The sequence below is a fragment of the Rana temporaria genome, chromosome 3 (assembly GCF_905171775.1).
Source record: "Rana temporaria chromosome 3, aRanTem1.1, whole genome shotgun sequence".
In the NCBI taxonomy this organism is placed as follows: domain Eukaryota; kingdom Metazoa; phylum Chordata; class Amphibia; order Anura; family Ranidae; genus Rana; species Rana temporaria.
The window spans coordinates 491,606,159-491,618,237 of record NC_053491.1 but is presented as its reverse complement, the minus strand read 5'-3'; the positions used below and the strand labels follow the sequence as shown (position 1 = coordinate 491,618,237).

Sequence of the window (12,079 nt, the reverse complement as noted above, 5' to 3'; positions counted from 1 at the left end):
TCCCCCGTTGTTCCGATATCGCCGTCCCGTTCTCCGGTCCCGGGCCCCCTCCGCTTCCTGTGTGTCGGTGACTCATAGTGCGCTCAGCCTATCAGCGGCCTCAGCAATGTCCCGTCGCGGCCGCTGATAGGCTGAGCGCACTATGAGTCACCGACACACAGGAAGCGGAAGGGGCCCGGGACCGGAGAACGGGACGGCGATATCGGAACAACGGGGGATCGTAGGCAGGTAAGTGAAAGTTTATTTTGTATATTTTTACAGCCCGGGCACAGCGGGGGTTAAAAGTTTTAGGTCAGAGAACTCCTTTAAATATAAAGTCCTTAATGCGAACTTCAATCTATAATGCAGTCCCTGTGGTGAGAACTTCAAATATAATAACACATCTATTAAAAGTGAATAAAAAATGTAAAGTAAACGTCCAATTAACACAGCAAAGAGTGTTGCTGAATAAAGTCCACACATGTGTTTCCCAGTAGGTGAGTGGAATCACCAAACAGGTGTGAAATAATGAGGTGAAAGAGTTCATAGGTATACTCCCAATGCATGAGACATTCCACATAGGAATAATTCGATTAGAATCAGTAACAATGGTTTGTCTGAAGCAATCCTCAAAAGGTAAAAAATAGGTAAAATAGCTACTCTTACCAGCTCTGGTGGACTTACATGCTAATACTAGCAGTGAGTCAAATAGGCATGGTGGTCACACCGGACCCTGGGCTCTGTATGGATCAGTCGGCAGGGATGGTCACTCCAATGAGGAAGATGGAACCGATCTGGAGCTGAAGCCTTGTTTTTAGAACAGGAACCCAAATGTATGGAGCCAGCAATGGAATGGCCGGGCTCATAAGACAATGCAGTCGATGGGATGGTAGGAAACAGAAAAGAAAAAAATGCTCCCAATGGTGCAGGTCAAAAAAACCTTTGAAGGCTTTTTATTAAATAAAAATCACGTGATACAATTTAAAAGCAGTATGGGGTACCAGATGTACTACCCGACGCGTTTCGGCTTAAACAGCCTTCAACAGGGGTATATCTTATGAGATCTGTAAGCGGCTGTGCCCACTGGACATGAAGAAAGAAAAAATCCTGGACTGCCACACCCCAACAAAGGCGTCTTTATTGTATAAAATCAATATAATTCAAAATAATGCAGTTAAATGACAGCAGGAGAACAAAATGGCTAACGCGTTCCACATCGTGAGATGCTCATGTTGATGGGGACAAGGGCCTCTTCCTGACAACCTTGGGCTGTGGATGTGGGGTCTGTGGGTGGGGGGGGGCTTATTGGAATCTGGAAGCCTCTTTTAACAAGGAGGCCCCCAGATCGCGGCCCCCGCCTATGTGAAAGAGTATGGGGTACCTTGTACCTAGGGTTGCCATTTTTTCTTCAAGCCAAACCCGAACACTTTAGTGGTGCACAGCAAATTTTTTTTTTTTAGTATACACAATAGGATTGTAACAGATCTGGGACACCTTTGGGCACGGCACACATAGTGCCCCCTCACCCTCCTGTCAAGCCCTGTTTTGAGCCACATTCCAGTCTGAAAAATATGTGTCCGGGTTTCAGGTGGACTGAGACCCGGACACATGAACCCCAAAACCTGGGTGAATCCTGGACAGGTGGAAGCAGGGCCGCCATCAGAAATTATGGGGCCCCTTACACAGCTTCAGTCATGGGCCCCCTGGAGCAGAGAACCGGGGGGGGGGGGGTGCTGCCGTCTGAAATTGAAATTGAGAAGCGGGGGGGGAAATGAAAAAAAATAATCAAAAATATATATATATATATATATATATATAAAATAAATAAATAAACATTTATAAAAAAACAGGGGGGGGTTTCCATCCAGGGCCCTGGAGACCTCTGGGCCCTTTAATTAATTTTTTTTTTTTTTAAAAAGGGGGTTTGCCACATGGAGACCTCATGAGCCCTTTAATATATATATATATATATATATATAAGGAATAAAAAGAAAAAAAAAATAGTATAAAAAAAAAGAATTTATAAAAAAGGGGGGTTGCCATCCGGGGCCCTGGGGACCTCTGGGTCCTTTAATAATAATAATAATAATAATAATAATAAAAAAAAAAAATATATATATATATATATATATATATATATATATATATATATATATATATATATATATATATATATATATATATATATATAATAAAATATATAAAAATGTATTTATTTTTTTATAAAAAAAAGGGGTGTTTTCATCCCGGGCCCTGGGGATCTCCGGGCCCCTGGGGACCCCCGTACCCCTAAGAAAAAAAAATTGGCCCTTTAATAAAAAAAAAAAAAAATATATATTATAAAAAAAAAATAAAAAAAAGGGGAGTTGTCATCTGGGGCCCTGTGGACCTCCGGACCCCTAAAAAAAAAAAAAAAAAAATTTTAACCACTTTCCGACCGCCGCATGTACATTTACGTCGGCAGAATGGCACGGACAGGCATATCAACGTACCTGTACGTGCCTGCCTAGACGTGGGTCGGGGGTCCGATCGGGACCCCCCCCGCTACATGCGGCGGTCGGATTCCCACGGGGAGCGATCCGGGACGATGCTCCGTCGCGATCGCTCCCCGGAGCTGAAGAACGGGGAGAGCCGTATGTAAACACGGCTTCCCCGTGCTTCACTGTGGCGGCGCATCGATCGAGTGATCCCTTTTATAGGGAGACTCGATCGATGACGTCAGACCTACAGCCACACCCCCCTACAGTTGTAAACACACACAAAGTGAACACTAAATGTTACAGCGCCCCCTGTGGTTAACTCCCAAACTGCAACTGTCATTTTCACAATAAACAATGCAATTTAAATGCATTTTTTGCTGTGAAAATGACAATGGTCCCAAAAATGTGTCAAAATTGTCCGAAGTGTCCGCCATAATGTCGCAGTCACGAAAAAAATCGCTGATCGCCGCCATTAGTAGTAAAAAAAAAAAATTATAAAAATGCAATAAAACTATCCCCTATTTTGTAAACGCTATAAATTTTGCGCAAACCAATCGATAAACGCTTATTGCGATTTTTTTTACCAAAAATAGGTAGAAGAATACGTATCGGCCTAAACTGAGGGAAAAAAATGTTATATATGTTTTTGGGGGATATTTATTATAGAAAAAAGTAAAAAATATTGCATTTTTTTCAAAATTGTCGCTCTATTTTTGTTTATAGCGCAAAAAAAAAAAAAAAACGCAGAGGTGATCAAATACCACCAAAAGAAAGCTCTATTTGTGGGAAAAAAAGGACACCAATTTTGTTTGGGAGCCACGTCGCACGACCGCGCAATTGTCTGTTAAAGCGACGCAGTGCCGAATTGTAAAAACCCCTTGGGTCATTTAGCAGCATATTGGTCCGGGGCTTAAGTGGTTAAGAATGTAGCCGGATAAGTAACTGGCACATAAAGAACACATCTAGCTGGATTCAGAAAGCTTTGAATGAATGAATGAATGAATGAAAAACTTATATAGCGCGGCACATGCGAACTGAATCGCCTCTGGCGTATCAGTAGATACGCCATCGTAGCTCTGAATCTACGCCGTCCAAAATTTGAGCGTATTCTGGAAACCAGATACGCTTAAATTAGGCTAAGATACGAGCGGCCTAAGTCTCCTACGCCGTCGTATCTTAGGGTGCAATATTTACGCTGGCCGCTAGGTGGCGCTTCCGTTGAGTTCGGCGTAGAATATGCAAATTATTCTTATTCCCACCATGCTTGTTCCGGGTCGGAGACTTAAAGTGGTAATAAATCCCAAAACAAAAACAAATATTGTGGCGGCTGCATTCCTTTTCTGTTTTTTTTTTGTCCCTTATTTTCCCCTGGTGATCCTGCCAGTAACACACTTCCTGTCTTAGGGTGGCTCCTCTATCTATGGAGGAGCAGTGGAGACCCCCCCTTTGGACAGCAGCATTGTCTGGAGAGGGGGGTGGTTGGATAGACTAGTAGAATTAGATGGACTTTACATAAGTGACTAATAAATTAAAGCCGAATTCCAGATAAGCCGTTACACCAATATTTGTGTCTCCTTTTGGGATAAAGGTCTTACGTCAATGAATAAAAGCTGACCATTGTAAGCACCCCTGTCAGTGGTAAATGGTTTGTCCCAACCCTCTAACTGCCAGATTGGTCTGTTATAGGAAGTTGGGAAATAACAGCAGAACCAACAGATAAAAGAACGAAGTTACAGGAGGACTCCGAAAAACAAAGTCTGCTGTGTTCATGTCAGTAACAGACGCCATCACATCTGTCATTTATTTATTTTGTCTTTACTACCACTTTACATGTTCTTACATTACACACAGCCAGGGGACTAGCATTTTCAGAAGGAGGCCCTCCTACTTCTCCCAGGAGCCACCACTTCCTCCAATCATTGGCTGATCAATGAACCAATCCCACCACCCGCCCCTGTGATGTCACCAGACTGTGGGCGGAGTTCTCACATCTCCCCCCTCCCCCCACATATCTTTATACAACCTCCCCATACACCTATCCCAGCATGGAGGGGCTCAGTGAAGGTGGTGGTGAAGGTGTGGAGGTGTCGGATCGGGTCACACAGATCATAAAAGGAGATCCGCCCGACCTCATAATCCAGATCTATCCTGAGTCTTCTGGAGACATTGGTGGGTAAGGGGGTCTTTTTTTTGTCATGTGTCACAGAATACTGATTACCAGTCCTGTCCAATCCCCAGGACTTCTTATTATCTCCAATCCATGACTCCTCCCATCCTCTCCTCTCTATACTGGGGTAACACATCCCGACTATCCAGCTCTCTGACCCCCCGACATCCACTTCCCAGTAATGTCTCCCTGAGGAGAAACTCTGACTGCTCATCACCTGATAACAATCCTGAAATCTCTCTGGTGTTTCTGGGTAATTCTGGTCTCTATGTGACCCGGATACAGTTTTCCTGTCATCTGATATCTGTAGATAATAATAAGCTGTGTTTCCATCCAGTAATATGTCTGCAGCTCCCTGTATAGGGAAGTATACATTTACCTCTGTTATTATATCAGATAAACCTGTGTGTAAGACCCCCGCCACACCCAGACCCCCTCCATCATGGAGGAGCTCCTCATGTCTCTCTCTGTCCTCATTATCTCCATCCTCAGTATCACACAAGTCACCTGTGTCTGATTCCTGTAAGACAGTCAGTGGATCCGTCATGTTACACAGCTCCTCAATGCGACGCATCTTCCTGGACAGCTCCTCCTTCTTTATTTCCAGATCCCGGATGGAGATGGAGATCCGCTCTGCCCTCCCGGAGATTTCCCTCAGGGCTCTATTCTCCAGATCTTCCAGACGTCTCCTGAGATCTCTAAACAGGACAGTGACTCTCTCGGTGTCACCAGCTGCTTCTTCTTCTACTTTCCTCCTGTGTTCCTGCAGACTCTGGACTCTTTCCTCCGTCTCCTCTCTCTTTGTCAGATGTTTCTGCAGAACATTCCTCAGTGTCTCCTTCTTCTTCTCAGAAGCCTCATCCAGTGATTCCATCTCATGTCCTTTATGTCCTCCAATCAGACAGCAGGACACACAGATACAAGTATTATCTTTGGTGCAGAAATACTTCAAAACTTCCTTATGGACGGAGCATTTCCTTCTCTCCATGGACAAGGTGGGGTCACATAAGATGTGTTCTGGGGACTTTTTGTGGACTCCCAGGTGTTTTTCACACAGAGAAACCTCACAGTGTAGACAGGATCTAACAGCAGGTACAGGAGACTCCACACAGTGAGTACAGAAGACCCCGGACTCCTCCGGATCTGGCTGAGCAGACAGGAAAGTCTCTGCTATGTTATGTAGTGTTGTGTTCCTCTGCAGTGCAGGACGACTCCTGAACCTTTTTCTGCATAAAGGACAGAAGAAATCTCCAGACCCCTCCTGTGTATCCAGCACACGATCAATACAGACCCGGCAGAAGTTGTGACCACATCTCAGGGTTACAGGATCGGTATAAATGTTCAGACAGACGGAACATTCCAGCTCAGCTCTCAGATCAGCAGACGCCATCGCTCAGAGCAGAAGAGAAACGAAACTCAAAGTCTCTGACACCGGAGAGGAGTGTGGATGGGGGAGGGGTGACATCCTCCTACACAGGGTGAGGCTGAGCTCAGCTCTCTGTTTACTTACTTAGAAACCTTTCTATGTAAGATTAGAACACGCCCCATGACTGTGTACATTTACACTGATAAAAATCGATTTAAAGCGGTTCTCCACCCTAAAGTGGAGTCCCGCTGATCGGAACCCTCCCCCCCTCCGGTGTCACATTTGACACCTTTCAGGGGGGAGGGGGGTGCAGATACCTGTCTAAAGACAGGTATTTGCACCCACTTCCGGCCACACGCTACGGGCAAAAGACGGGTTTTTCTGACTTCCCGTCTGTCGCCCGTTGTGTGCTGGGAACACTCGGCTCCCAGCACACAGCGTGTGAGCCAATCGGCGGGCGCAGCGCGACTCGCGCATGCGCCGTAGGGAACCGGGCAGTGAAGCCGCAGCGATTCACTTCCTGGTTCCCTCAGCGTGGATGGCGGGGGGAGCAGCAGAGAGACGAGCGATCGCTCGTGCTCTGCTGCAATCAGCGCTGGACTCCAGGACAGGTAAGTGTCCTAATATTAAAAGTCAGCAGCTGCAGTATTTGTAGCTGCTGGCTTTTAATATTTTTTCCCCGTGGCACATCCGCTTTAACCACTTGAGGGCCAGCATGACAGACCTTTCTTCCAGCATTTGTATCCACAGACCACATCAGGGGTGCAGCACCTAGATGTAGGGCACATGCACCTTTGTTTTCCGGCCTGTTATACACCCAGAGCTGAAGAGAAGAATGTCTAACCAAGTCTTCATCATCCTCCTCCTCTGTCTCCCAGGAACAGAATGGCTTGAAGTCATCAGTGTCTTCTAAAGTCCCCTGCTCTTCATCCTCATCCACAGATACGGGAGTCATTGCCTGCCAACTGGCATGGAGAAGTCAGCTGAGCTATTTCAGCACAGTGTCAGTAACTCGCTGCAAGAGGGTGTGCCCAGTGGCGACTCTAGCTTTCATATTTAGGGGGGGCACATGGGGGGACAAGGACAAAAGTAGGGGGGCAACCATAAAACGTGTATATATATATAAATATATATATATATATATATATATATATATATATATATATATATATATATATATATATATATATATATAATATATATATAATATATATATATATATATATATATATATATATATATATATATATATATATATATATATATATATATATATATATATATATATATATATAATATATATATATATAATATAATATAATATAATATATATATATATATATATATATATATAATATAATATAATATATATATATAATATAATATGAGCTCTCATGGGGGTAACATGGAGGGAGGGAGCTAACAGGAAAGAAAATTGCAGACCATCACCACCAATAAAATCATGGTGGTATTGCCATCAAATTACATTTTTTCCTGAATCCATTCCTGACCTACCTTGTGGCAGCAGGGCGAGGCAGGCACTGTAACTGAAGTCGGCGGGCAAATGGGAGGTCGGGTCTAGCACGCGGCCTCACAGTAATTGACTGACTCGTCTCCACGGACTCCACCCCCCGGGAGCAGGCTGAGCTTGACTCAACAAGCACGTAGCCGACGCGGCGCCGCCCGCACCCGCACGGCCGGCCGCAGAGACTACAACTCCCATAATAATTTGCGGCACTGTGGCGACGTCACATGACACAGTCATGATTCGTCATTCAGCGCCGCAGACGGATCGCGGACAGCCGCGGCGGCATTGTTTTGCGGTCTGTCTCTGTCTGCACAAACAGACAACATTACTTGGGGGGGCACATGGGGGGGCACACAGTAAAATTGGGGGGGACGTGGCCCGCTCAGGCCCCACCCTGGAGACGCCCCTGGGTGTGCCACAATTAATGTACTGCAAGAAGAGCAATGGGAGCATCGAGGGGGGTGAAATAAGGCAGGATCAACCAATTGGCACCAATGTTCCGGCAGCTGAGACCTCCTGCAATGTTGGCTTCAGTTCTGAGTAACGGGGAAGTGATAATAAGGTCTAAGCCAGAAAAAATATTAAGTTATTAGTTTTGTTTTGTTATTCATTTTTGGAATTTGTTGTAGCGCTACCGCCTCAGGAGCCGCTGGTTAGATTTGGACGGCATGTTATGTTACCTCTGTGATGTGTGTAGGGATGATGATGATGATGCAATAACGGAATGTCCAAACAGCAGGGTGTCGTTTTCTGTGCTTTTATTTCTCGCCCAACATGGCAAACAGTTAACTTGAGGTAGATAGAAATAGGTTGGTGAAAGGAGAATTTGCAGATTCAGGCCTATGGATAACGGAAGCAGTCCTGCCTCCAATGAGACTTTAACTCACGTCGACACTCCAGCCGGAGTGGGTATAGTGTACCTGGACAGGCCTCTCACACCGACCTGGCAGCCAGAGTATCACTCGGAACCTTTGAGAAGGAACAAGTCTCTGCCACCGACTTGGCTCTAATGGAATTAGGATTTGGAGTGGAACCTCTGCCACAGGCCCTCTACTCAGGAACGTAGATAATAGAGCGAATCCTCTCAGCGAATATAATTTGCCTGAATCTCCCTCAGGTAGACTTCTTGATTTTGGGGTCACCGACTAACAAGTTGCAGCATACAGCTTCTCAGTGTCCCGCCACCCAGATCCCTGATGGATTGTCTAAGCCCTGTTAGATCACCTGCCTCCGGGCTCACCTCAGACCGACTCCCCACCGAACAGCATAACTCGCTTGGGATCTCCTTCATAGAATGTGGGGACCTGGTAAGTCACTGCCCATGAGGGCCCAGAACTGGGAACTACGCATAGCACGTGCGCCCCGGCCTGGTAAGCCATCTCGCCGGGGCCCGTGATGTGCGCACACCCTAAAGGTGGGTGCCGCACCTGGAACCAGGAACGGGTGAAGACGAACCCCACAAAATGGCGTCTGCCCAAGAAATACCCTCCCCCAGCATGCCCCGCGAGGGAAACACTCCTCTGATTGGCTGCTGGAGAAAGGCGCCTCTGCCTGGCCTCCTCTGGCGCCACCTGCTATCAAAAGATGGAAATGTATCTTTGAAACACAGAATGAACCCACAGGACAACCCAGCCTGGCAGAAACCCAATTTAACCAAATCAACATGGATGAGAGCAAAGTAACTCTCTCATCCCCCTCTAATTTTAACATAGCACCTGTACTGAAAGTACACAGGCGCTACATTTAATTTATTTTACTTTAATTTATACATTTTCAAACAAATTCCAAATTTTTGGAACAATTACAATTCGAATTGGACCAGTCTGAATTCTGTGTGAAGAATAGATGGTTGTTAAGTAGCGGGAACCGGCAAGCTGGCCATGGAGTCCTTTACATCCATAACTAATCTGCTGCCAGCTGGATTCCCCACTGAGAGCAGAATATAAACAAACAATTGCCGACATTAAAAAAAAATCCGTAAAAGAACGGTTTTCTTTTGATCTTGAAGTTAACCACACACAAAAAAACAGCGTGCCCCCCCAAAATCCATATATGAACCTTATCCGAGCGTGCAGCCTGGCAGGCCCCTTTGAACCATACCAGGCCACATGCCCTCAATATTTTTGCTTTGATGTTTATTAGGGACCAGGGTCTCTTTGAAGTCCTTTATTTTAAAAAAAATTCCACTGCATGTAAATCCAGCGTCAATCACAATGAACGCTGCCAACCAAAAAAAAAAAAGGTCCACCCACGTCGCTTGCCTCCCGGTGTCTGATATGTCGGGTTTCCACCAATGATAAATAAATGATGATAGGTGATCCTAATCCTTTGTTTATTTACCATTGTGTACCGGAGCTGTCAGTCAACGATCCCCCAATGTTGGCCTGGCATGGTATAAGAGGGGGGTTGCTCACTCATCCCCCACCTTTCCTTGCCTGCTGGGCTGTGTGCTTGGATAATGGTCTGGTATGGATTTTGGGGGGGATCCCATTCCATATTTTATTCCAATGCATCCCCCATGTTGAGGTCGTGTGGCCTGGTATGGTTCAGGAGAGGGTATGCTCACTCAGCTCAACCCTGGATGCATGCTCGGATAATGGTCTGGTATGGATTTTGGGGGGAACCCAATCCCATTTAAAAAAAAAATGCATAAGGTTCCCCTCAAAATCTATACCAGACCCAAAGAGCTTCAAAAACAAATTCCAAAATTAGGTTTTCAACATTAGTTTTTTATATTTGTTGATTAGATCTGGAATAGCATTAAAGGATACAAAAAAGAATGCTGCAGATTAGAGTTGAGTGGACACCCGGACTTTGACCCGAACCCCATTGAAGTTAATAGGGACCCGGACTTTTGACTACAAAAATGTCTCTAAATAACTTAAAATAACATAAAAAAAATTAAAATAAAAAATATAATGATTTTTGACCTTTGAGGACGAGGTCCATACAGTTTTGTTCAAAATTATTGAACCCCCCAATGCTGTAAAGAGTTATAGGGAATTTAGTGTACATTTGCAATTGTATTCAGAATGAAATCCTACAAGGACTTCATAAAGAACCATATGCAACTAATGCAACTAACCATATGCAACCATGCAACTAATATGACATCAATTGGTTTTGTAATACAGTAGTAAATGCAAAATTCAAGGCAATGGGCACTGTTGAAACGCTACCTGGTCGTGGCAGAAAGAAGATGCTGACTTCGACTGCTGTGCGCTACCTGAAGCGTAGAGTGGAGAAAAGTCCCTGTGTGACTGCTGAGGAACTGAGAAAATATTTGTCAGATGTGGGTACTGAAGTTTCTGCTCAGACAATACGGCGCACACTGCGTAATGAAGGCCTCCATGCCAGAACTCCCAGACGCACCCCCTTGCTGTCTACAAAGAATAAGAGTCGACTGCAGTATGCCGAAAGTCATGTGGGCAAACCACACAAGTTTTGGGATTGTGTTGTGTGGACTGATGAAACAAAATTAGAACTGTTTGGGCCCATGGATCAACGCTATGTTTGGAGGAGGAAGAACAAGGCCTATGATGAAAAGAACACCTTGCCTACTGTGAAGCATGGTGGGGGGTCAATCATGCTTTGGGGCTGTTTTGCTTCTGCAGGTACAGGGAAGCTTCAGCGTGTGCAAGGTACCATGAATTCTCTTCAGTACCAGGAGATATTGGATGACAATGTGATGCAGTCCGTCACAAACCTGAGGCTTGGGAGACGTTGGACCTTTCAACAGGACAATGATCCCAAGCATACCTCCAACTCCACTAGAGCATGGTTGCAGATTAAAGGCTTGAACATTTTGGAGTGGCCATCGCAGTCACCAGACTTAAATCTGATTGAGAACCTCTGGTGGGACTTAAAGAAAGCAGTTGCAAGTCTAAGAATGTGACTGAAGGTGGAAGCGGCAGTGGAGGAGGAGGAGGAGGAGGAGGAGGAGGAGGTAGCCAACACAGCAGGTTTTGGTTTTTAATTGATTTATTTTTTAAATTAGGGTAAACCCCAAAATAGTGAGACAGATCTAGGGTTGCTACCTCATCCCTTTAAACCTGAACACAGAGTTACACAGGTTCTGGGGCTAATTTGATGTCGATAAGGCACCAAGTGAGTTTAATTAGCAGCACCTTAATCAGCCAGATAACCTGTGTAATTAATATGTTTTTGCTTTGAAAGGGATGAGATGGCAACCCTAGAAAGCTCAGAAAAAAATAATGGCTGGGTAAGGCCGGCCCGGTGTCTATTCTGCACAAGGTACGGACAACTCCTCTGGGATCCATGCCTGGTTCATTTTAATGAACGTGAGCATGTCCACATTGGATCTGGACAGGCGGCTGCGCTTGTCTGTGATAATGCCCCCTGCCGTGCTAAATACACATTTAGACAATACACTGGCCGCAGGGCAGGCCAGCACCTCCAAGGCTGACTATGTACTTGACAGAAACACAGTATATCACAGGTGCACAGGTGGTGTGGCAGGTGTAGTGCTGTTGAAATACTCAGTCACCTATAGATTGCAAACTGCCCCTATAGTTGAACAAAATTCCTAAACTATATGA

General features: G+C 45.2%; 1 protein-coding gene across 1 annotated transcript; it reads right to left on the bottom strand.

Moving 5' to 3' along the window:
• Nucleotides 1-4,224: 4,224 nt before the first annotated feature.
• Nucleotides 4,225-6,056, bottom strand: LOC120933782 (E3 ubiquitin/ISG15 ligase TRIM25-like). The gene has a single exon (XM_040347177.1). The coding sequence runs from the start codon at nucleotides 6,014-6,016 to the stop codon at nucleotides 4,445-4,447; it is 1,572 nt and encodes a 523-aa protein (XP_040203111.1). The 5' UTR covers nucleotides 6,017-6,056; the 3' UTR covers nucleotides 4,225-4,444.
• Nucleotides 6,057-12,079: the final 6,023 nt, after the last annotated feature.